This window comes from Rhipicephalus microplus, chromosome 1 (assembly GCF_043290135.1).
Source record: "Rhipicephalus microplus isolate Deutch F79 chromosome 1, USDA_Rmic, whole genome shotgun sequence".
Classification (NCBI taxonomy): domain Eukaryota; kingdom Metazoa; phylum Arthropoda; class Arachnida; order Ixodida; family Ixodidae; genus Rhipicephalus; species Rhipicephalus microplus.
The window spans coordinates 111,997,294-112,023,064 of record NC_134700.1 but is presented as its reverse complement, the minus strand read 5'-3'; the positions used below and the strand labels follow the sequence as shown (position 1 = coordinate 112,023,064).

The following is a 25,771-nucleotide window of genomic DNA, read 5'->3' as shown; positions in this document are numbered from 1 at the left end:
AGACTGCGGAAGCAACTACATCAGGTACATGTTATCAGACTGAAAAAACATGAACAGCGGAAAGCGTTAACTGTGGCATGCCTTAGCTGTGACAAGGCAGAATTTGTGCTATAAGCCAGCGTCAACCTAGCGCTAGAAACTGGCTCCAACTTACGCTCATGCACCGCATGTGCATCAATTGCCTGTCCTGCCGGGCACTCGGAACACACACGCGGTGTAAAAGTGCCAGCCAGAACAAGATTTCAAAATTCTACGGTGACACCGGCCGATAGCACATGTAGATTCGCCTAGGGACAGTCAAAGCATGTCGCAGTTCGACCGAGTCAAAAGCCATGATTTCCGCGCCGTTCACGTCTCTATGCATCGCGATAGTAGGCCATTACAGATGCACTAGACATGCGCGGTGCGTGCATCCACGCGTGAGTCGCAAGGCGTATATCTTATTATTGACATGCGGCCTGCGAAAAAGTACGGCAATAGCTTCGTCATATTGCACTACAGGCATACTACAGGAATACTGCACGCAAATCACTGCTGTAAATTTGAACAGCTGGAGTCATGCTTAAATAAACGCAATAGATAAACTTACTCGTACACTTCACTGGGCTCATAGCTTTTCCTGTCGATTGCAATTATATCCTAATGCGGCAGAGCTCAGTGTTTTTTTTGTTGTGGACGGAAATCTGTGCACTCGCAAAACACCGCGCCGGCAGGATTCTCCCAATGCGCTGTGAACTTCACAGGCATTGCTCAGCAATCTCTTTCTCTTACGCTGCTTGTTGTCGCATCAGGTGACAGCGCAGTGGTACCCAGATGCCACTGTATAAGCGGGCACAGCGTGGACAGGCGCTTTTTCGCATTTTACACTCCCAGAGCCCCTGCATGCTATGCTAGCGAGGCGCGCCTTGGCAGTTGCAAACAAATTATGGAGTTTCTGGGAGCGAGAGTATACCACCGAAGGCGCCTGGGTGCGAGATAGGGGTGCTCTCGTCTATTGGCTAACTGATTTCGTAGCCTTGACAGAGCTGACAGGAACTTCTGAGATGGAGTATAAGTTGCATCCCACAGAGTTTCGAAAGCATAACTTTGCCCGGTAACATAAATATGCGTATCCAACAGTACTCAAAAGCACAATTTGAGGTTAAATAGAGCTCACATAGGCACCGATCTTGAAAATAAGCATTTATCGGCACAAATAGAAATTCAGGCACAAAAGTGAGAAAGAAGAATTTATGAGTACTATAAAAACACTATTTATGATGTTACCCTTGACCTCTAGCCCCGCCGCGGTGGTCTAGTAGCTAAGGTACTCGGCTGCTGAGCCGCAGGTCGCGAGATCGAATCTTGGCTGCAGCGGCTGCATTTCTGACGGACGCGGAAATATTGTAGGCCCGTGTGCTCAGATTTGGGTGCACGTTAAAGAACCCCAAGTGGTCGAAATTTTTAGAGCCCTCCACTACAGCGTCTCTCATAATCATATGGTGGTTTTTGGACGTTAAACTCCACATATCAATCAATCAATCCTTAACCTCTAATTCATGCTCATACTGTATGTCAAAGTGGCGCGATAGGAACACAAGAAACAAAATAGGCATTTGCCTATAATCTGGTCTCTAGTTAGTATTCTGGACAAAGAAGTTGAAGAGAATTGAAGCAAAATATTTTTGTAAAAAGACCCAGGCTGATTCTCACGTAACAAGCTTTTGCATTTGTCCTTAGGTAACATAAGTGGGCTTCCATTGGGACAAACGATTAAGCGTCAGTGCTCGTAACTGACTAAATGCATTGCAAAATTATCTTGGTTTACGTAGGTGCATAGAAGGGCCTATTATGGCAATAAATAAATGTTGCCTACTTCATTTAAAAGTACACCTGGAATAATTATACTTCATGTAATTCGTGACAACGCAACTTATAATGGTATTTGCGATAACAAGCTTACACTCGGAAACCAAGGCTCAGATGATGGTTGAGTATGCAATGTGAGACAATGTGAACACTGCGCAGTTTCTGCACCTCTCTGCTTGCAAATTGGCACAGTAAATGGCACGCCTGAAGTAGTTGTTAGATATTTGTACATCTGTGATAGCACATGCAAGTCTGGGCCATGTAGACATTGAAATGTCAGGTCGCAAGTACGAACTGCCATCAATGTTTTTGTTTATAAGGATGTAGCCCTGGGAGAACGACCTATTGTGCCCCAAAGTGCTTCCTTTGCCATTCCTGTTAGATTGCCAGCTTTATTATAGGTGTCATGATAAAGGATGCATGACTGTGCAACACGGAGTGGCAGCACTCAAGTGTTTCTCTTACGGCACTTACAAAACAATCGTGTTGGGGAACTGTCGGAACCACTACACTTGGCTTAGGTAATCACATGCCCTTAATACGCTTAATTGATGTTTGATGTCTGTATGCATTACGGAAACAGAGCAACATTTCAAAGGCCTTTATGCAGCAAGTTCTTGAAGCAAGATAAGAAAATACCAACCACCGCACAATCACAACACGGTAGCCATTTCGAGGGAGTTATGCCCCTTTCAAGTTGTCGCATCAGCTGATATGATGGTAAATTGCGGCGGCCTCTTGTGCAACTTTTAGTAACTAGGTGGACACGTGACCTTAAAAGTTGGGGTCACGCACAGCCGTAGAAAGATCCGGTATGTGCAGGACGCCTTTTAAAGAAGAGGACATGGCTCTAATTAGTGTTGCATCGTGGGTGGGGGAGGAGGAAAGCACTCGTGTAGCTTGGGTGAGGGCTAGTGCTGGTGAAGCTTGAGGGGGGGGGGGGCAACTACCCCTTTTGCTCCTCTCTGCCGACGCCCACAGAAACTGACTCTGATGCGATTGATTTCGTACCTGTATGCTGCGCCTCTGTGCATCTCTCAGTAAACGGGACTCCTGTTGAAGGGAACATATTTTTCTGATCCCTCCAGGTTCCGTTTTAAGAGTCTACTGTATATGGTGATCATAAGTTTTAGAATCAAAATTATGCCCCAAAGAAATGCACAAGCACTGACCAGCATTTTCGGTAGGGATCAAAATAACGAAGTATTGTGTTAGCAAGACTTTAGTAAAAATTTCCTTTATAGGACTATCTGTTTTGGCTGAATATTAGCAGGAAGTCCATTTTTTATGGTGTTATCACATTGCCATACAAAGCAGAGAGGTTTGAACTCACTGTGGCCTCGTTCAGGTGAATGCCACTCTGTTCAAAGTCAAACAGAAAAAGCTTGGACACATGGTCGTCCTCTTCGGTTGTCGCAACAACGTCCCCATTTTGCACTACATGCTTCAGCGCATTGTACAGCCTCCTGTCTGTATTTAGTCTGTAAAGATGGGAGAATGGAGTAAGAGCGAATACACTTCGATTACCACCAGAGTGTAATACATGGTGTCGTCACATCTGAGAATGAATGTACATTACATTGGACAATTGTGCAACAAAGAAAGACATGGACAACAAAGACACACTAAGTGCAAACTTTCCACTTAATTTATTGGACCTCTGAAGCTGATTATAAATTGAAGCAAGTACACGCAAGTGCAGAGTAGACTACGCATGCATGCAGAATTGTGAGCGATGTTAAAGGGAACATGCGAGCGCATGGCAAATAGTATCAGGCCCTAATTCATTGAATACTCACGTGTCTCAGTAAAAAATACGGTAAAAAGCACGGCAATTTTTGGGAAATGGTTGCCACTTCCACCATGCATCTGTTCTAAATGATGCTTGAAATATGTGACACAAATAACAGGTTGATATTGTAACACTTGGGAAGCATTGATGCAATGTGAAGATCACCACCGATTTCAAAAAGTCACATTTTGCTGTATCTTGATTTTATGTATTACATGCAGACACACCAGCGAATGGAAAAGAGCGGCATTCCTTGCCGAGCTATAGAAAGCCCATCGCTGCGCTCAGCTTAGCACAGCTGCTCTATACTCGCGAAAGGCTGGTGATGAGCGATCACCTGCCATTTTTTCTTTTTTCTCAGTAATAGCGAGGCAGGCGTGCCGACATTTCCAGTGACCGCAGTGCACTTTCCAGTTTATTTCCTACAGCATTGATTGATTCCATTGATGTGTGAGGTTCAACACCCTACAACCACTACAGTTGAATCTCGATAATTTGAACTTGAAGGGGCCCGAAAATTTCTTCAAATTAAAAGAAGTTCAAGTTAATGAACGCTAAGTAAACTGAGGGCTCCCCATGCAGCCCTCAGCATGTACATTGAGCTAACACACGATGGGGAACTTTCAGAAGACATGCATTTATTCAAAAATCGCAGGACATCCATCATTATTTGAAGTAATCTATGATGCATGTCTGCACACGTTTGCCTTGCAAAGCATGTCTACTTCGGCTTCAGCATTCTCCTGGCAAGAGGGGTTGCACGCGGCAATGTCCAGAGCCGACACTCTCTAAAGTCGACGAAAAGAATGACTGCATCTCCGCTACTACCCTCTGTGCCAAAACCGCAGCGTTGCCAGCACGTGTCGAGAAATAGGAGCGTCTCCAAGCAGAGAAAAGCAAATCGGCATTTGAGAGAAAACCAAGACTCCATTGAAGTGCCTAGAAATAGTGCTTCTAGACACTTGAACTCCACGGCAGCCTCTTTTTTTTTTTTTTACTCTCTCCACGTTTGCGCGCATAGTTGAAAGGAGAAGGGTTACGTGGCAGAGACGGGAAAGGAGAAGCATGGCACCGGTGCGTGGAGAAAGCCACTCTCCGCTACAGCTTTCTTTTTTTCTCCTCTCTCTCTTTCCGCACGCGGCGTTGGAAGTAGAAAGGTCTTTACGTGGCAGAGGCGAAAAAGGGAGAAGCGTGGCACAAACGCATCGCAGATTAGCATTTGAGAGAGAGCAAACATTTCATTGCAGCCTCTTCTTTCCTTTTTTTTTTTTCCTTTGCGTGCAGCATTGAGGTGTTGGAGGTGCCGCCGCGGAATTGGGTGGGGGGCTGACAGCATTTTCGGAACACGGTATGTTGCAATTAACCGTCGCAAGTGCGCGCGCGTTTGAATTACCGGGCGTTTTTGCCCATTGAAATACACATAGCTTTGACGGGACCTCATCGTGAGTTCGAATTAACCAGAAGTTCGAATTAAGCCCGTTCAAACTAATAAGATTCAACTGTATATAATTATGAGAGACGCCTTACTTCCTGCAGCAGTCATGGTGAATTGCACCACTACTGATTTGAGGCCATTCGACACATGCTCATGTGTTTCCTTTCGTACTGCTCTCAATAGTAAATAGTCATGTATTGACACAATACGGACTGCCCAAGCATGTACATAGAATAAATTAACAGTCACGAATTAAAAGAAACCGCCACCAAAAAGATAAGTTCTTGGTCACCGAGAGCCACTGAAGGTGAACTAACACACTCATCAGCCGCCATTGCAACTTGCAAACATTGTGTTTTCTGTTCTCAACAAGCTTGGAAAACTATGCAAGCAGAATGAACCGAATGCTCTCGGTGAATGCTCTCTCACGCCTGGGAAGTAAGTACACCAAGTGGCACTGAGACCGGTATGTTGGGTGCGCTGACCTCGTCATGTACAGCTTCCCGCTTTCACGTAGAAAGCATTACATTAGGCAAATCAGGTAGAGGCACAATGACCAGCCACGTGAGCACCGCAATAACATAAGGAATGAAACCAGCGGTTTCTTTGCAATCCACTGTTTGGGATTGAGGCTGTCAACATTCATTTTACCTTTACATGATTGTATTTCGTGGCAGGACACAAGTTGGTCCACAAAATTACTGAGGTTGAGTATTAGTTGCACCTTCTTAGATGATACTGCACAAGGCTTAGCCGCCTGTGCCAGCGGCATAAGGGCAGGTGTCCTCTTTGTGACCGCCCTTGCAACATTTCGAGCATGTAGGTTCCCTTTGAATAAGGTGGCCTCGTCCTCGACCAACAATCGGCCGCTCTATGCCCCAACTTATTGCAAAGAAAACGCTAAATTTTTCGCTTTGCACTTTGCTTGTCCGGTATTCTTGATTGCGCTGCAGAATACCCCGGTTCCCTATCCTCTTTGCTTCTTCCAAGGTTGATCAGACTCTGTGCTTCGAGGTAATGGTCCACAGTCTCCGCAAACCTGTCCAGACCTCTGTTGTCTCTTTCTTTCAAGAATACTTCCAGCTTCTCGTAACATCGCCAAAGAAACTGTTCCGATATAATAACATTCTGTAGGTCCTCATAACTACACTCTACCGTCGCCATTTGCAGCCAGTGGTCGAAGAACCGGGCGAGACGAGCAGTAGGCTGTCTCCCTCTTTCAGAGTTCTCCGCTCTACCATTCCAGAATTTTGCCCAGTACCCTTCCTCGGTGTATTGGAAACGCTATCGGAAGGTTTGCTTCAGCTTAGCTTAGTCCAATGCGTTGTCAGCTACCATTATCCACACTGTTCTCAAAGCCTCTCCCATTGATTGATTGATATGTGGGGCTTAACGTCCCAAAACCACTATATGATTATGGGAGACGCCAAGCCTCTCCCATTAAGCATAAACTGAGAAAGAGAGCCCGTTTATTGCATGGCCATCCTTCATTGTTGGCCACTCTCTCGAATCGCTGGACAAACGTATCTAACTCATCCCTTGTCTCATTGAACGGCTAGTTGAGCTGGTGTGGGCTTTGATAACCCTGCTCCGAACTATAACTAGAAACAGCGCTAGCTGACGGGTCACTAATATCCCTGGGAGCTAGCCTTGCCCGCTGTTCATTTAACTTTATCTTATGCTCAAGCACTGTTTCTTCATCTTGTAGGCGAGCTCTCGCAAGCTCCTTCATCTTTTTAGCGGCAGCGCGATTGGCTGTACGCTGTTCTCTTGCTTTCACCCGCTCCTCATCTACCCAGGTCTTTACGTTGGGGCCTGTTATGCCTAATTCTTTGCCAAACTCCAATATTCTCTCGAGGTCCATTCTAAGCCGACACACACTCATAAAGTGATGCTCTATAAGGTCTTAAAGAGATCAAGTCCTGTTGCGGATGCCAGTTTTTGTAAGGTGCTTTTGTGGCACACTCACAGGTGTGCTACGCGAGACATATGCAAATACACAAATTAACATTATAATTCTCGATACATCATGAACATGAAAGCTTCGTACAAACAGCAAATACAAATGACATGGTAAACGAAATAGACATCTAAATTCACAGAACACATTAAAACTTCTCAATTAAAAGTATAAGACAGTGCATACAGAACAATAGCTCACAGATTATCTCCCATCATCCTACGCAATGCAGTGATGTCCAATGAGCGTTGTTGGGTGGCTTTCGAGTGGTGGTTTGCAGCTCCCAATTAATGTCCCAATTAATGGCTGTGATGAACAGAGTTGATGATATCAACACTTGACCTCACACATAGTTGCAGGCTGCTTCATCCGTGTGTGCCTGTTAGCGCCGGCCCAATCCTAACTTCAACGTGGCTCTCCTCCATCTGACACTCTTGGCCCTGCTGTCATCCACACTGGCTCAGGTCGCGCGGTTTCCTGGTTTTCACCATAATATCCCAGATGCACGTTGCCACAGTGCCTTTTGTTTGAATTCCAACTGTCTGGGAAGGGTCTCCCAAATTGCGTCTGGTGGGATGATTGCGCCTAGCTGCTGCTTTGCAGGCAAGCATCTTGTGTCTTTTAGGGAACCACTCCGATCACTACAAGGTCACATCGAAGAAATACTCCTGCAGCCATAGCACCCAGAGATATTGGGACTTTCTCATGTATACTAAACAAATGAAATATTCCTGTAATTTGTTCAACAAAATTCCGATTCTGATATCAAGGTGATGAGTTGGGTCCATAAGCAACGAAAGCCAAGAGATTGATTGATTGATTGATTTGTGGGGTTTAACGTCCCAAAACCACCATATGATCATGAGAGACGCCGTAGTGGAGGGCTCTGGAAATTTCGACCACCTGGGGTTCTTTAACGTGCACCCAAATCTGAGCACACTGGCCTACAATATTTCCGCCTCCGTCGGAAATGCAGCCGCCGCAGCCGGGATTCTATCCCACGACTTGCGGGTCAGCAGCCGAGTACCTTAGCCACTAGACCACCGCGACGGGGCCTAAAGCCAAGAGAGCATGGTGGATGGTAACAACTGAGAATGTGTGGCCCCACGAAAACGAGCGACATTTTGCAACGACCCAGACACATCAAAGACATACACATTCTTTGTAATAGTTCCTGAATGCCACTGAGATGCACTGCCGATGCAGTGATCAACAAGCATGCATGTACACCCATTGCAGAGAAGTCCCCCTTGATACTACTCAACAATAGGTGTAAACTTTAGGTGCCCTCCTTTTCTGGCAGCCCCTCCTCCACTTTCTCCTTCTCCCCATCATCTGATTTACAGGGTTTAACCACAATGCCGTCAAGCTAAGCCTTGACCTGCACAGACAGCTTTGCAATAATACAACACAAACATACAGAGCACAAACTTGGTGCTCTCTTTCACGCTGGTACATCGAGCAAAAACCATCATGAAGTGCCCCCAAGTTATGCTCTGCATGGCAGAGAAGGTTTAACCTGGTGAAAGCTACTTGCAGCTAATGTTTAACTGCTATGTTATCAAACATACGTGACATGTACAAACGACCACAAAACATACACTGCAGTCAAATGTGAAGACTTCGGTGAACGTATGCCCATCGAAACAATAATCATGCACAGTACAACAATAACAGTGAGTAACAGCACCGAATGACCAAACAGACCCTAGGAATGCCAAAAACAAAGAGTGGTTGACACATGGAAATGCTTCATTCAGTATATGCAGCCCGAGCCCTGGCCAATGATGCTGACAAAATATATGTGTTTACATATTTGTTACAGAGTGATGGGTGCAAGTTTGTCCCTCCCTCCTCTTTCTGATCGCAGGTCAGTAGCTTCATTATGTCTTTTTCACAAAAATTATTACAACAGCTATCTGAAACAGCAATTATTAACAAGGCCATCATACATATCAGCTCGAATTGATCACCACAATAAAGTTGCAGTTCCATCATGTCACACCAAATGTTTTCATGACTCATTCATACCCAGAACTTGTGTCAGTTGGAATGATCTTCCCCATGATATCGCTTATATAACTGATAAAAATATGTTTTGTAAAACTATTATTCTTCTTTAAATGCTTGTGTATATATATATGTTTGTATATATGTAGTACATATGTGTGTATATATAAGGTTATTATTGTTAGTATACGTTTTTTCTTATCAAATTGTTGTCATTTATGCCTACTTTATTTCACTTACTTATCTGCTGTGAGTTTTTTTTCCTTGCTGTTTTACATTGCTTCCGTTATGTATATCTCCACTCCCCTCTGTAATGCCCTCGGGCCCTGAGGGTACAATAAATAAATAAATTAATAAATAAGTAGAGCTGTAAATAACAAAAAATATGGTTCGTGTGGGTCAAATGTGTCGGTTATTTATCCCGAGTCAAAGTGCACCCCAGTATGATCTTGGATGCTCGAGTGCATTCTAGAACGCACCTTGCCATTCAAGTTTTGCATGCAGTCTGATTGGAATCAAATTAAACATGTGACAAGGTTCTGAAACTTCAAAATCTAGCTTGCCCACTACATGTGCAATAGCACATGCAGCAGTATCCCGACCACAGTGAAAAGTAAGAACAAATATACATGTTAACATAAAGGCATACTTTTGCACTGGGTGCTAAATTTTGTGATTAATAAGAAGTTCACAAGTTTCCCACAGTTTCAAGAAGCTAAATCTAGATATTCTAACCTCACAGAGAACAACCTTCCGATGCTAGGTGAATTTTTTTTTTTTCAGTAAGAACTTGCAATAATGTCTGATAGCTCCATGGAAAAATGACTCATTATGGTGATTGAGTGACATCAATTGAGCACAAAAGCAAGCTGACGACATAGCCTGTCCACAAGTAAAAAAAAAAACATATACTTAGAAAAGTGAAGCACCCATGTCAGAGCAGATAAACGTACTTCTCAACTAGATTGTTGATGGAAACAGATGCGTCCATTGCAGCTGTGGAAAACCGTGTCTCAGGATGACCAATCCGGACAAATTCGGCCTAAAAAGAATCAGGGCAAGAAGTAAATTAGAATGTTAAAACTGTAACGAAACCACAACACAAGTACAGCACTAAAATTGCATTCTTTTGCTCTCAAGCAGTTTGTCAGCAAATGACAGCTTTTACGCAGTTTTTGTAATTGAGGTATGTAAGCCCTGACACATACCTTAAGTAAGCCTTTCAAGAAATGTCATGCAGAGATGTGACACCAGCTTTTGTTATTACAAGGCTCCACATTTCCACAAGAAGAAAAATGTCAATATAAAGTGTATCAAAAAAGCACACGTGAAAAATTCAATTTGAGAAGCTATAGTGATTATTCACGGCTAGAAATACACTCCTTATTTTATTTTCCAGGGAACAATACTATTTTCTGATTTAATGAAACCTGTACAGTTTCGCTAAATGGGAAGTCGCCAAAAGAAAGACACTATATGTCAATGCAAGTGAGTCAATAATGGCATTAAATTTAAAGTGTTTACATGAAGGTCAATATTTAAAGAAACATTATTCCAGATGATGGCTTTATTTCTAAAAACAAGCCGAAGGCATGTGAGGTGTGGGCATAAGGAGAGCAAACAGCTTTAACATGACCAATGCTTCGAGAGGTGTAATGACCTGGAATGATGGGAGAATGGTTGAATGAAAGGTAAACGAATTTATGACACCAAACTTAGGTGCCTTACGATTTTCTTGTGCACTTGGAGAACTTGTAGCCATGACTGTTCTTTTAGGTTAATTACACTAGTAACTTCTACATGAATACCAGTGCCTGGAAACGCCTAAAACTAAACTTGACTGGAACCTGACCTCTGACACTCACTTTATGCATTTGATTCATTTACTCCTGAACAACTTTAGAAGAGAATAAAAGTACTAAAATACAAGTGATGACAAACCATGTCTGCTACACGGCAAAGAGCATCCGACAAGTCATCGAAAACTTGAACCATTTTGCGTTTCCGGTAGGGGTCGGTGGCCTCTTTGACATACTTCTCAGCATCGCTGACAGCCTGATCTTTCAAAAGGTAGAAACCCGATGGCTCTTGCAGCACCGAATGACCAAACAGACCCTAGGAATGCCAAAAACAAAGAGTGGTTGACACATGGAAATGCTTCATTCGGTACATGCAGCCCGAGTCCTGGCCAATGGCGCTGACGAAATATATGTGTTTACATATTTGTTACAGAGTGATGAGTGCATTTCAATTCCTTTTTACACATGCCAATGCTGTTCTAGACTCACTTTTACCACTTGTAACCTTGCCATTAACTGGCTTGTTTACGTTTCAGGCACAATCGGCAGTTTTATATACCGTACTGAAACGTTTGTCAACGTTAGGCAACAGGCAATTGTGAAATATTTATATGTTGTCCTATTATTTCCTTTAGATCAAGCATGCGTGCTATTTTCATAGGGTAACAATAGAGCTACTATATACTTGTGCAGAGCACACACACACACACACACAAAACACGCTTGCAGCCGACACTCCTTCAGTCGTGGGAACATTTTATGAATGCATGAGGTGGTCAACCGCTGTTCCACTGAGCTGAGAGTGCGATTTGGAGGATAGCTCAGATGGTAGCATGCAGTTGGTGGCACACAGAAGAAGTAGACAAAATATTATTTCATTACGACGGTAAAACCAAAACGAAAAACATTCGGTTTGTGGATGAACTTACACGTGAGTAGCCGCTCGAAGTGAGCGAACACTTCAGCAGAAACAGAGCAAAGAAAAGTCAATGAGTTAAAGAGGGGCGAAAAGCGTCGTTGTCAGTTCTTTTCTTATGTTCTGCTCTTGTTCATTGTTTTCACTTAAGTCACGCAAGAACCATATAAATGTGTGCCTTCCAGCAATGTAGAAACAGCAGAAACAGCAATGCAGAAACAAATGCAGACCCGGCGTAACAGAAACAAGCAATCACTTCTCCAAGGTTCTTTCTTCAAGGACAACACGCAAAACCGAGGCTGGCGAACTCACCGAACGTTCACCGAATCCGAATTGAAAGTTGGGTCTCCTTTTACCGATGCTATTGAAACGTGACGCCAGACGTGACCAGGTAGTCAAAGATCTCTTGATTCTCGACGAAAAACAAGCGCGAGCGAACACTGGTTTCACTGCGGGCAACAGTATGACTCCGCCCGACATTGTACGGCTAGCGGCAGCAAACTACAACTTTACATATGATAACACTAGGTCTCCATCGAGAGTTTTCCAACGCGGTTCATCCAAAACCGTGTTGCCTTTTTCTCAAACGCAAGGTTACGACAACATTGCAGGCGAAAGCACGAATTTACAGGGTGCCGCCATATTGTTTGTTAGTGTGGACAGATGACAAAAACTCCCTCACTATGACTTCATACAAGAAATATTTCAACCAGTATTTTGCACGTCAGTGTAACCTTTCTAAAAACTAAAGCTAGCTTTAAAATTATTTGTGTTTATTTAGAGTTTTTAGCAAGAAATACAGCATCATCTGTAATCTGTTATTCCTGCCGTTGTGCCTGCATCTCGAGAAGGTTAACACCCTTGCTGCATATTCTAGCCACTGTGCATACGTCTATGACAACAGGGTTTTTAAAAATGGCGGCCCGCATCTTCGCACTGCTTTATAATCGCTGCTCGAGTGTTTTGCGAAGTGATGCCGTCTTTCATCGCGGCGCTCCATCATGGCACGCTTGGAGCAGTCGTGGCTTCAAGACATCGTGGGTGTCGCGCATGTTCATTCAGACCCAAGACACTCCCAACCCGAACTGCCTCAAGTTCTTGCCGAACGTGAAAGTTCTAGAGCAAGGCACCCGCGACTTTCCCAACATCGTGAGCGCTAAGGACTCCCCGCTGGCTCGTCACTTGCTTCGCGTGGAAGGCGTCAAAGCCGTGTTCCTGGGGCCGGACTTCATCACGGTGACGAAAGCGGACGACGAGACAGAGTGGAAGGTGATCAAGCCGCACGTCTTCGCGGCCATCATGGACTTCTTCGCCACGGGACTGCCCGTGCTGGACGATGGTAGTGCACCGACCCAGGTGTCCGAAGACACGCAGCCGAAAGAAGGCGATAGCGAGACGGTGCTGACGATTAAGGAGCTTATCGAGACGAGGATAAGGCCGACTGTGCAGGAGGACGGCGGCGACATCGTCTACATGGGCTTCGAGGACGGCGTCGTCAAGCTGAAGCTGCAAGGCTCATGCACGGGCTGCCCGAGTTCGTCCGTGACGCTGAAGGCGGGAATCCAGAATATGCTGCAGTTCTACGTTCCCGAGGTCAAGAGCGTCGAGCAAGTCGTGGACGAGGCGGAAAAAGTCTCGAACCAAGAATTTCACAAACTGGAAGACACGATACGGAGGAAGGGAGTGGATCCGTAGTGGCGTAATTAGTAAATTTGGCAATGGCGCACCAGTGTATTGGTGATGCGTCAGTGTGTTTTTTGTGACAAGTATAATGAGCTTTGCTTTGTGGAGGACTGTTTGTTGGGTATAAAGTTAGGGCAGTCTCTTGCGCAGTTTGGCATCATTTTGTTCTCTATCGCCATAACTTGTGTGCCACACAAGCGCTCGCGTTTATAACATGTGGGCATGAAGTTTACTTGTACTATTGGATGTGTGCAGATGTGGCGCTGATAACTTCTGCCGATGTGTTTATTAATCTTGTAAAAAGAAAGTACGGAAGACGGACATGTAAAGCAAACTGGGCTGTTGCCGTTTGGCCAGCATGCTGCTAATTTCTGCAAATTATTCATTCTACGAGTTGCCCCTCATTGGTCCTCATAAGTGACATGACCTATTGACAGGAAAACCAAAAAACAGTGCACAGTGCTGTGGGGGCTAATTATATGTTACATGCAACTCACTGGTCTTGCCGGACCACTACAATTGAACCAACACCTGCGTAATCGTATTCGCTGTTCTCAAATGTGCAAGTAGTGCCACTGCTTCCACCAACCATGACACTGTTAGTAAAGATGCTTCAAAAGAGTGAAAGGGCTAAAAAAACAGGCCAGAGCTTTGTTTTTTGGACCCTCCATAACTGCGTCGGCTGACTACTAATGCAAGAGTAACACTTTCTTCTTGATTCTATTCACTGGGTTCGCGAGCACCCTTCAGCTCTGAATACATATGGCTGCTGCACACAGGTTGAGGAAGTAATATTGGCTAACAATACTAGTCAGCAAAATAGGCTTGTGGACAGCCTTAACTGTGGTGAAGGTAACTACATTTCTGCTAACCACAGTTACACTAAAGGTAGGTACAGGGCAGGTGTAACCCCTGTTAATCTTCTAATAGTCGCTATCGCAAACCAAGCTAGGGGAGCAAAGTTTTCCTTGCAAACAGACGTTGGTAAAATAGTCATCAAGCTGCATGCGCACCAGCCGTGAAGCAATGCAACTCATACCTCCGCGTTGTTCAAGGAATTTCGGGGAGCGTGACTACAGCTGGCAAACAATAGTTGAGTGAAACGCATGGAAAACAAGCATTGCTGAGGAACAGCCAACCAAAAGTATTATTCTGTTCTCAGTGGATATAGCTCAGTTACTACACATTTTTTAGATTGTGTACAGCCACCTGATAAAGCCACAAATATTGAATTTGTAATTGTGAGTGAAGCAATCCAGGTTCTCTTTCTGAATGCATTGTTTCGAAAGTGTGAAACTGCATCTCATACCATGAAGATCCGAGGGTGGGGTGTGCCCAGCCTTATTGTAAATCACTTGATCAGCATGTGACTTCATTGGCTTGCTTAAATGAAAACCCGTTTAGCAGCGGTAAACATTGTTTGGGTTAACTGCGACCAATCCCATCTGTGGGACAGGGGTAATAAATATTTATTTTTTATTTACAATTACTGTACAAGCCTCACAAGGAGCATCGAGTAAGGGGAGCTTCACGAAACAAAAGAAACCAATTTGTGAGTGCCAAAAAAGTCTACTATAATAATATGCTGTCAAGGCAGTGCAACCACTAATGCAATTAAATGGCAATAAGATACTAAGAATACTTCAAAAAAAGAAAAGAAGATAGGACTTATGATAGCAACAAAACGCAGTTTGTTGGTTGCATAAAAAAAAAATTGGTGGATTCCTCATACGGTGAGAATTCACTAAATGCAAAGCACGAATGAGGGAAGGTTGATACGTCACTTCAAACTCAGCACAATGTTACGAGGCGTATGTAAATTATGCCGTACATGGCTTCCATGTCATGAGTATCATGTTTGGACATGTCATTTACCTTCTTCGTCTATTCACGTCACGTGGTACCAAATTTGGTATATATGTGGAGGCGGCCAAACGGCCACGAGTGCGCTATGAGCGTAGCGTGTAGTCATGTTTTACATGACTTTTATGTCATGTTTATCATGTTTAGACATGTCATTTGTCATCGTCAATCATTGATATCACATAACACCAAATTTGATATATGTGAAGCTAGCAAAATGACCGCGAGCGCACTATGAGCATAGAATGTAGTCATGTGTTACATGTCACATTATCATGATTATCATGTTAGGGCACGTCATTTGCCTTTGTCGTCCATTCTTGTCACGCAATACCAAATTTGACATATGTCGAGCTAGCAAAACGGCCGCGAACACGCTATGAGTGTGGCATGTAGTCATGTTGTTATGTCACGCCCATCTCATGATTATCATGTTTGCACCAGTCATTTACCTTCCATCATCAATTCACGTCACGTGATACCAAACTTGGTATATGTGAAGCTAGCAAAACGACCATGTGGGCATAGCATATAGTCATGTTGTTACATGATACGCATACCATGATTGTCATGTTTGGTTGTGTCATATACTTTTGTCATCCATTCACGTTCCGTAATACCGAATTTGGCATATGTGGAGCTACCGAAACGACCGCGAGCGCACCATGAGCATGGCGTGTAGTCATGACTTACATGACATGAATGTCATGATTTCCACATTAGGGTCTGTCACTTGTGTTTGCCATGCAGTCATGCCATACCACACCAGTTTTTCAATAGGTCATGTGAAAGATACCACCGCAAGAGCAGCAAGACTATGAAATGTAAATCATGACGTTCATACCATACATGTCATGATTTTCATGTTATGACTAGCCACTTATGCTCGTCATACAGCCATGTTATGCGATACCAAATTTGGCTTCGATACCATTATAGAAACGGCCAAGAAAGCTAAAATGTCCTAGGCGGCTAGATAGATAGATACGCTCAGTGTCGCTGAAGTTCGCTGAGAAATGCTTCACATTTATAACAATAATAATAACTGCACATAGCTAGGCCACACATACAAACAACAAAGCATGAACTACAGGAGTTTGTGAATCAGTGTTAAAATTAGGAGAAGTGTAACAGAGATACTGAGTTGTATTCAGTTCAAAAAATTTGTGGTAGCATACAACAATTGACAAATGAAACCAAGGTTTCGATGAATGCTCGTCTGGTCGGGAAGAATTGTAGAATAAAGAAAGCAAAGACGCCGACCACGAGAATAAAAATTTAACGCACGTTTTGACACCCGGGAGCCTTGTTCCCAATGAAAGCGAAAGGTGGAAGCTAAGCGTTCTTTATTTTTATACAATTGACACGTTCCTAACATGAGGTAAAAACACTTCACATTACATGTTGTGACGGGATCTATAACTTGACGAATGTGAATATTTCTTACAATGAGAACTGTAGGTCTAGGAGTTTCCTTAATTTATCTTTATTTGTTTGCATAACGGTGTTATTAGGAAGCTTATTCTATAACCAAATGGCTCATGGCACAGCCGGGGAGATAAGTGCATCACTGTTGCCATATGTGTGATTATAAGTCGAGTGCCCGTGCAGACATCGTGATGTGCAGGACATGAGCACCAGTGGAAAGTTTGATGGGTCATTTGATAAACATATCTATGAAATAAGAACAAGAGTCCTATGTCATGTCAACTATGTACAGTTTCTACAAAGTTCAAAGTTGACATTGTAGGGAAACAGAGGTGGGGGGCGACACACCCCTTAAAGTTTTTGCCGGCCGCCCAAGAGCAAACATAGTCAAAACACATTGTGTGAGTTCCGTGCCTATATTTCCCCCTTGCCCTAAGGAACTCCCTTGTCCTGGATGCTACGCTCCGGAAAATGAACATGCTGGTGCCAGCCCTGCACACTGGTGAGGTGAGCAGGTGGTATACAAAGCACTTTGTTCACATTCAGAGTAAAGGAAGGCCTTTATACAGCATCGCAAGTTATGCTGTAATGTGAAACTAACCAACATGTTTGAGTTCACTTGACTACAAAAGAATTTTTTTTTGAAGTTCATGATCATTTCGTACCGGCACCTAAAGCTCCATTGATTAAAAAATTTTTTACAAGATTTTCTTAATTCTGAGGAATGAAGGTTTTCATAAAACCAGATGACTTAGTTTTCAGGTCATGAGAAATATAAATTACTGCAACAGCTATTGAAAGCATTACACTTCTTGCAAAGCCACATGACTTCACTGATAAGTTCTCCTAAATATAATTTAAAGTGAGCAGCTACTGAAAAGATTAAGACTACTTCTAAAGCCACACAAATATTTTCTCAGCACATAGAGCAGAGCAATCAAATTCATGCAACAGAGAGAGCTGAAATGATTAAACAGACAATTAGGCCAGAGAGGCATAGAGAATGTTACTGTGTTTGTAGTATGCAAATTTTGACACAAGTTAAACCTCGCTGAAGTGGACAAAATGTCGCAAGTTTCATTGGTGGGATCTTAAGCTGCAACCTTTGAATTACGTGTCCAATTCCCTACCGTGTAAGCTACAATGAAAGGTGTTTCTTCGTCCACTTCTTTGGGGATTTCTACGCGCGCTATTCCTGGGAGTGCTCTCCAACGCTCCACATTGTGCAGGCGTTGAGTGAACAGTAAAGCTTGCATTTATATTCGTACCACAAAAAGGAATAAGATGCAGACTCGGAGAGAACACACAAACAGGACGGGCACAACTAGCGTCCGTCCTGCTTGTGTCACCATCTGTGTCAAACCAACTAGCCCACATCACCGCTTTGAGCAATAAAGTAGCTATATGGATAGCCAGAGGAATTCCATAATACCCAATGTTTGATTGATAATAACATTAACAAGAAATTCTTGGGTCGCCAAAGAATTCACATATGGCTATAGCAGACGTCCTATTGTTGTAGCCCTCTGAAGGCTGCCCAAAGAAAAGAGTATCAAAAAAATTCAGAGTAATCCGTAATATAATTTCAAACGTTTTTTTTCCTATGACTGTGTGCGGAAATGACAGCAGGCAAGTAAAAATGATCAATGTTTTCAGGCTCTTAACAGCACCGGACCAGTATAAATCAATATAAAGTGGTGGTATATGGCGTGGAACTTTTGTATTAGCCACTTCCAGTTGGTGAGTAGAACACCGTGTATTATTCTAAACAAAAAGCGCAGTGGCAGACTTCTTTTTTGAACACGATCTCTCTCCTACCGATCAGCAGAGAGGGAGTTCACGTGTCTTTGTAAGTGAATAAACTTTTATTGGGTCCAGCAAAAAGGCGATGAAACGTGCACCTGGCTATTCCTACTACTGAATCGGCAGGCTGAGCCTGCTGGCGTGATTACGCGCCCGCTGGGCGGCCAGGATTTGGTCTTCATGGGTGGGAATTCGCAAGAGCGTGTTACACTCTACCGTGGTGAACCATGGGGCCCAACAACCCGCACTCCCCGAGCATATGAGCCAAAGTAGCAGCCTTTGCCACAGGCTGTGCAAGAGCTATTTGAATAAATGTCACGATATATGCTATTGAGGGCAGAGCACTGCACGGGGCGGACTATTCGGCCCGGGCCCATGGTTCCAAGCCCGGGCGTACACAACCGAACCCATCGCGAGCCCAGCTTGGGCCTGTGGTTTTAAGCCTGGGGAGTCATTGCGATCCGCGTGTAGAAGGTTGTAGGTGCGGAGCCTCGCTTGTTTATTACACTCGATACACACGTGTACACTTATGTCAATATAAATTATTACACTGTGACTCTGGTGTTGGTTTCCTAATTTTATGTGCAGCTTATTAGCTAACGGTGTTCTTGTCATATGAGTGCTCCGACCGCAGCAAACGTTAGCCTGTAGAGCAGTCGCATTTTAGCGCGACATCACTAAAGAACTCGTTTTGATGAAATTCAGGTGTTGGCGCTGTCGGCATCGGCATCTTTGCTTCAGTACAAAAAGACTGCGTTGTTCGTGAGAGGATATTTGAGGCGTCTGCAATAAAGAGAGCAGGCGGAGGGCAGAGGCACGTGTGCTAGCTATTATCGGAAGGCGATAGACGGCGTGCGCATGTTTGTGCTTGTATGTGAGAGCATGTGTGCGCCCCGCAAATGTTTTTTACCTCCGCGACGTCACGAGGGGATTCCCTAGCTAGATGGAACCACCGAAAACGTCGATTGTACCTGAATACTCGGAGGAGCACGCACCCTTGCTTTAAAACCAAGTTAAAATAACTTCTAGGCACTGCTCGCCACTAATAATCAGTCAGAGGCGGCCCCGCATGCAGGACTAGCGAACAATACAAGCATCTCGAGTTGCCAAGTTTGGTCTCACGGTCCTTTAGCCACTAGACCACCGCGGTGGGGCGTCGCTGCTGAAGTCGAAGCGCTGCCTTTCGCATGCGTGCCTATTGAGAAGCGCGTAACGAGGTTTTTTTTTTTTTTTTTTTTTTTTGGCTGGGGGGGGGGGGGGCGTACAACTTTGATTTTGGGAGGGGCACAACCTTAAATATGGCCATTTTTTGCTCCCTATACCATGACGAAAAAAAATTTCGGGAGGGAGGGGGGGGGGGCAGGGCTCGAGTCTGGTGTGTTGACCCATCATCACCATGCTTTGGAGTCGCTACCTCCACGCGCCATAAATTTGTCGTACTTTCATCGGTCATGCCAGACACTTCAGATGCAGTTGAACCTGTTGACCACCGTCGTTTCCGAGAAGTCGGCCGTAGAGCCAGCCGTTATCGCAGAGCTTTCCTGGTTTTTTTCTACACGGCCAGAAATTTTGGGCAGCCCCGGTAATATGGCAGACATAGCATCTGAAGTGAGCGTAGGTTGTTACATCACACGCATCATGAGATGCGTGTGATGTAACAACATGACTACATGCCACACTCATGATGCGCTGGCGGCCGCTACGCTAGCTTAACTTACAAAAATTTGGTATTACGGGACGTGGATGGATGACGAAAGTATGATACTGGTGCAAACATGATATGCAAGAGATGCGTGTCATGTAACAACGTGAGTACATGCTACGCTCATGATGCTCTCGCGGGCGTTTCGATAGCTTCGCATGCACGAAACTCGCGGTATTACGTGACGCGAACGTACGACATAAGTAAATGACACATCCAAACATGATAATCACGAGATGCGTGTTATGTAACAACATGACTACATGCCACACTGATGACGCGCTCACGGCCGTTTTACTAGCTTCACATATGCCAAATTCGGTATTACGTGACGCCACTGGATCACGAAGGTATGTGACTGGTGCAAACATGGTAATCATGAGTTGCGTGTCAGTGAGAACATGACTACATGCCACAGCCAAGGCGCCAATTAATTTCGACGTGACGCGGTGCGCGTGCTCGCCGGCGTTTATTTCGTCGCATCACGCCGGCGTTGCCACGCCAGGCGCCGGTCCTGTCATATGCTCGCAGGCAACGTTTCTAGACTAGGTAAGTTGCAAAACTCCCGGCGTCAGACTACTCGTCACTCGGCGCCGGGACAGCTTCCGGTTTGGTGGCACTGGCCGCGCAACAAGCTTCCGCTAGCAGACAAAAACGCGTAGTCGTCGTGTCAAGACGCCGTGGCGGCCGTTCTGAAAGATCTCTGCCAACAGTATATTATCGAGATTTGCTGTGCTGCCGCAGAAACTTAGTACTGCGTAATATTTTGTGGCGTAAGGCAAATACAGTATAATTATGGTTTTCTGAACTGCCCACAATAAACAATGCTTGATATATATAGCATAACATAGGAGTCTGTCGGTTAGTTGCTAGTTGGTACACGTTCGCAATATATTTTTAGACGCGAAAACCCCAATTACAATGCCTGGCATCCTGTTTTTGTGGCTGTGTTTTTCGGGCTTGAAAATAAATTACAATTATGTGACGCAATCTCGTGGCTTTTGCCTGGTTATGTAGTCAGCTTTTTTTTTTTTTTTCATGTCAGTCACATTCTTTAGGAACTTATATAGATCGCCGAGAAGCTACGCGTGCGGCCATTTTCTTGAGCGTGTCTTCCCTCTGCTTCTTCAGGATTTCCTCTAATGAAACCTGCTAACACAGCTGCAGCTAAAGCTTCGAGCAGAGACCGCACTTTGGGGTATTGGTGAGCACTTCGTAGTCATTACTCACGAGTCTGCCTGCTGACGCACTGGGACAACATGAACACCGATGGACGCTGGTCCATCGGTGTTCATGTTGTTGGTCTGACGCCATGTTGGTCTGACGCCAGGCCCGACCGCACCGATGGACGCTGGTCGGGCCTGGCGTCAGACTATAGAGTTCTCGCGTTTTGCCAACGTAGTGTCGCTTTGCCCAGCGTGCGCGCGCGTCAACGCTACTTTGGAGTATATTGGGCCCTTCATGATGCTCTCGCGGCCGTTATGCTAGCTCCGCGTATACCAAATTTATGTTATGTGATGTCAACGAATGACGAAGGTAAACGACAAAACCAAACATGATAATCATGACACGGAAGGAATCTACGGCATCATTTACCCCGACCTCATAACGTTGTGCTGATTTTAAAGGGACATAACATTTCTTATTCGTGCTTCGCATATCACTGATTCCCAGTGTACGTGGGATCTGTCAATTTTTTTTCTTAGAAGGCGTTGCTTTTCCAGTGTGATCGCGTGTGCAAGCGTGGACAAGTAGCGGCCTCACGTGGCGATCTCTGTAACTTGCTTTTTCTTTCACAGATGCACAAGCGATTTTTCGCTCACAACCAAGGGCCGACGCCGATGGCGGAATTCCTGCGACGCGAGCTCTCTAACGCTATTGCATTATTACTCGGTATACTGAGCGCATACGCTGCATACACCGCTGCAAATTCTCGCACACCAATAGAGTGGCGAAACATCGCAGAAGCTAGACGGTGCTGCGAGGGAATAATGACAGCCTACCTGTGCTAATCATCTATACTGGCTGATCGTACGGGTGAAAAACAATTGTGGCACTCTTTTTGTTTTACGTACGTTGTTTTTTTAGGGGCGAAGCTTTTTACGCCGTGGGTCGTATTATCTGTGTCATTGTAGACGTCGTAGTGGCCAGTTGCATGGCATTGCATGTCAATAAAAACCGTTTTACAGCATATCTACAGAGTGAATGACGATGAGTGGGGCGAATCGTCCGTCCGTGTGCGCGTCAATCCATCCATCCGCTTCGCCCCACTCGTCATCATTCACCTGGCTGAAATGCCGTGATTTTTAGGGGGTATCGATATTGAATACTGAGAACAGTCTAACTAAAATTATGCAATAAATTTCTGGCCATTCATTCTGAGTGACTCAAGGGAGTGACTATGAGCCATGTTGGAGGCACCATCACAATGACCATCAGTGCTATCGTCATCGTCACCACCATGGCGAATGAGGCCTCTGCTCTAGGCTATCGAGAGATGTTTTTTTCGCCATTGTGGTGGAATTCACAGTGAGTCTGAAAGAATATCTAGCTAAATTTTTCATTCTTTAAATATTTACTCTACTAATAGTTACTCCTTGAATTTGGTACATAAGTTAATTTTAGCTCATACAAGTAGTAAAGAAAATACTGAAAAAATAAATTCACCTACCCCTCAGTGGTTCCCCTGCAGTTAATATAAGCCATGAGAGGTGGAGAAGAAGAAGAAGTGTCCTATAACGGCCTCTGCACTCCGCTTGTCCCTCAGCCGCGTCCGACGCTACTGCTCACGACTGCAGACAACCAATACGCCTCGTGGCCCGACACTGCAGACACCGCCCCCGGAGCGAGAAGTCCAAGGAAATCGCTGTTCGATCCGTGTCTATGCAGCGGAAGCATGGGCGTTGATCACGGTTCAGTGGACCCCACCAGCAGCGGCGTCCCGTGTTCTCTCCAACTGCTGGCTCACACAGCGGGGGTGAATGGGACTCTCGGTTGTGCCGCAACCTCCAACAATGCACCACCAACTACACTGTACTCCAGCCGCGACCACCAGCCACTGCTGACGATGGAAGGCGAAACCACTCTGGTGCAGGAAGCTGAAGATAGCAAGACAAGTAGACTTCAATACTTTTTCATCGGCATCCTGTTTGCCGGTATTGTCATCGCGGTGATTTTCGCCCCAGCAAAGGCTTCTGGAGGTTCCCTGGCTCCCCAGGACCTGCTCATTGAAGTAGAGCAACGTCCTGAACTCCATCGGCCACGCTCCACGTACGATGTGCTCAAGGGTGTTCAGGACCAGGAAGGAGCTGTTTATTGTGGCCCCCAGCGTATTTCAGCAATTACAGCCTCTCGTTCCGGAGTCGTTCCGGAGCGCGAACAAGACTCGTAATAAGCTTGTAAACACTGCCCATCCACCGAACGGTAGAAAAGCGCAGCACACGGGTCAACTAGCGTCGGCTACTGCCGATAAATTCGTAAGAAAATAAATTCGAGCAAGTTTCACGAGGAGTCAATAGCCTGTCATGTGGAAAAGAGTATTCACCTCCCAAGATTTTTCATAAGTGGAAGTATTTTCCGCTGCCCTTATATGGCACATTGAAAACTAAGCAGAATAACCATCGATGTAGCCTTCTCAAAGAAATCTGACCGATTTTTAATTCTGGCGCTTACACAATTATGACTCCGCTACCGAGCACTAGCGTCATTGCCTACATGCTGCATGATCACCATGCCAACCATCCTTCAATACATAGAGAATAGATCTGCCTTGTAAATTAGTCAAAATTATATTTTGTTAGGCCCACAGGTTAAGCTCAATATTTCCTTACATGCCCTAAACATCCCTTCCACGACTGCCTTGCACTGTCTTCTTCGTTGATTATGACCATTTCATTGGGCCATGTCTCAAGATTACGCAACCACGTTAATTTCACTGATTTTCAGCAGAATGACTGCATTCAATTGATCCGCTGCTTCCCGTAGTTTATGTTAGTGAAATTTTCTCCCCACCGGAATATTCTCGGTAGCCAACCACCGCAAAATATTTTCTAAAGATCAATGAGCCATACTTTTTAATCTGCCTTCAATTATTTCATCACTGCTTTGTTTGTGGATTTCATGAGCATCAATCACCCTTGTTTATTTCAGCTGCAGTAAATTTGTACTAGATGTCTTTCCGGGTGGTTCCTATTGTACATTCCTGCTCATTGTTATAGTCGCACTTTAATGAATTACAGACTTACCCGCAAGATCTTTATTAAATACATAAATAATGAATAAGTTTTTAAAAGCTAGTATGAATGCCTGTATCCTTAGCTTGAAAGTCCTGCAAAGTCTTAGAAAAATAAACTTGTTCTCATTTTGCTTGACGAAGCACCACACAACTAAAGGGCATGCTGTAGTGAAAGGACCGGAAAATATTTTGGCCTCTTGGATTTCTCTGAGATGCGCCAGCACTACGTGCACCGACATTTCTGGAATTTCGCCCCCGTCAACATGCCGTTATCGGCATAGGCGAGCGAACCCACCCGCTTGTGCTGCTGGGCCTTGCGCTATCACTTAAAACACAATCCCTCGTAACAATTTTGTTTTAAATGCGAAGCATTTCTTAGCGAACTTCGGCGACCTTGAACGTATCCCTATCTATCTATCTATCTATCTATCTATCTATCTATCTATCTATCTATCTATCTATCTATCTATCTATCTATCTATCTATCTATCTATCTATCTATCTATCTATCTATCTATCTAGCCGCCTAGGACATTCAGCTCTCCTGGCCGTTCCGATAGTGTTATCGATAGCAAACTTGGTACAACGTAACATGACTGTATGAAAAACATATTTGACTAGTCACAACATGAAAATCATGATATGTATGTCATGAATGTCACGATTTACATTTCATGCTCCCGCTGCTCTTTCGGTGGTTTCGTTCACCTGACATATTGCAAATCTAGTATGGTACGACATGATTTCATGGCGAACACAAACGACAGATCTTAACATGAAAATCATGACATGCGTGTAAAGTAACAACATGACTACATGCCACGCTAATGATGCACTCGCGGCCGTTTTGCTAGCGTTACACATACTAAACTTGGTAATACGGTTCGTGAATGGATGACGAAGGCATGTGACTAGTGCAAACATAATAATCATGAGATGTGTGTCATGCCATAACATGACTATATGCCACGCTCATGAAGCGCTGGCGACCGTTTCGCTAGCTTCACTTATACCAAATTTGGTATTACGGGACGTGAATGGATCAAGAAGGTATGATACTGGTGAAAACATGATAAACATGAGATGCGTTTCATGTAACAACTTGACTACATTGTTTATGATGCTTATGATTGCTTATGATGCGCTCGCGGCCGTTTCGCTAGTTTCACATGTACCAAACTCGGTATTACTCAACTCGAATGGACGACATATGTAAATGACACATCCAAGCATGATAATTACGACATGCGTATCATGTAACATGACTACATGCCAATCTCATGATGCGCTCGTGGCCG

At 44.5% G+C, this 25,771-nt stretch overlaps 2 protein-coding genes across 2 annotated transcripts in view; one reads left to right on the top strand and one right to left on the bottom strand.

Annotated features, from left to right (window-relative positions):
* LOC119178257 (mitochondrial intermediate peptidase) overlaps positions 1–12,400 on the bottom strand; it is a 108,087-nt gene extending 95,687 nt beyond the window's left edge. Inside the window, exons 1-4 of the mRNA XM_037429450.2 lie at positions 12,073–12,400; positions 10,987–11,160; positions 9,999–10,087; positions 3,182–3,329 (exon numbers count right to left, since the gene is read on the bottom strand). Of these exons, the coding sequence (XP_037285347.2) occupies positions 3,182–3,329; positions 9,999–10,087; positions 10,987–11,160; positions 12,073–12,240 (579 nt within the window). The 5' untranslated portion in view covers positions 12,241–12,400. The remainder of the gene's footprint in view (positions 1–3,181; positions 3,330–9,998; positions 10,088–10,986; positions 11,161–12,072) is intronic.
* A 244-nt stretch (positions 12,401–12,644) lies between these two features.
* On the top strand, positions 12,645–13,592 carry LOC119178259 (NFU1 iron-sulfur cluster scaffold homolog, mitochondrial). Its single transcript, XM_037429452.2, has one exon. The coding sequence runs from the start codon at positions 12,655–12,657 to the stop codon at positions 13,453–13,455; it is 801 nt and encodes a 266-aa protein (XP_037285349.2). The 5' UTR covers positions 12,645–12,654; the 3' UTR covers positions 13,456–13,592.
* Positions 13,593–25,771: the final 12,179 nt, after the last annotated feature.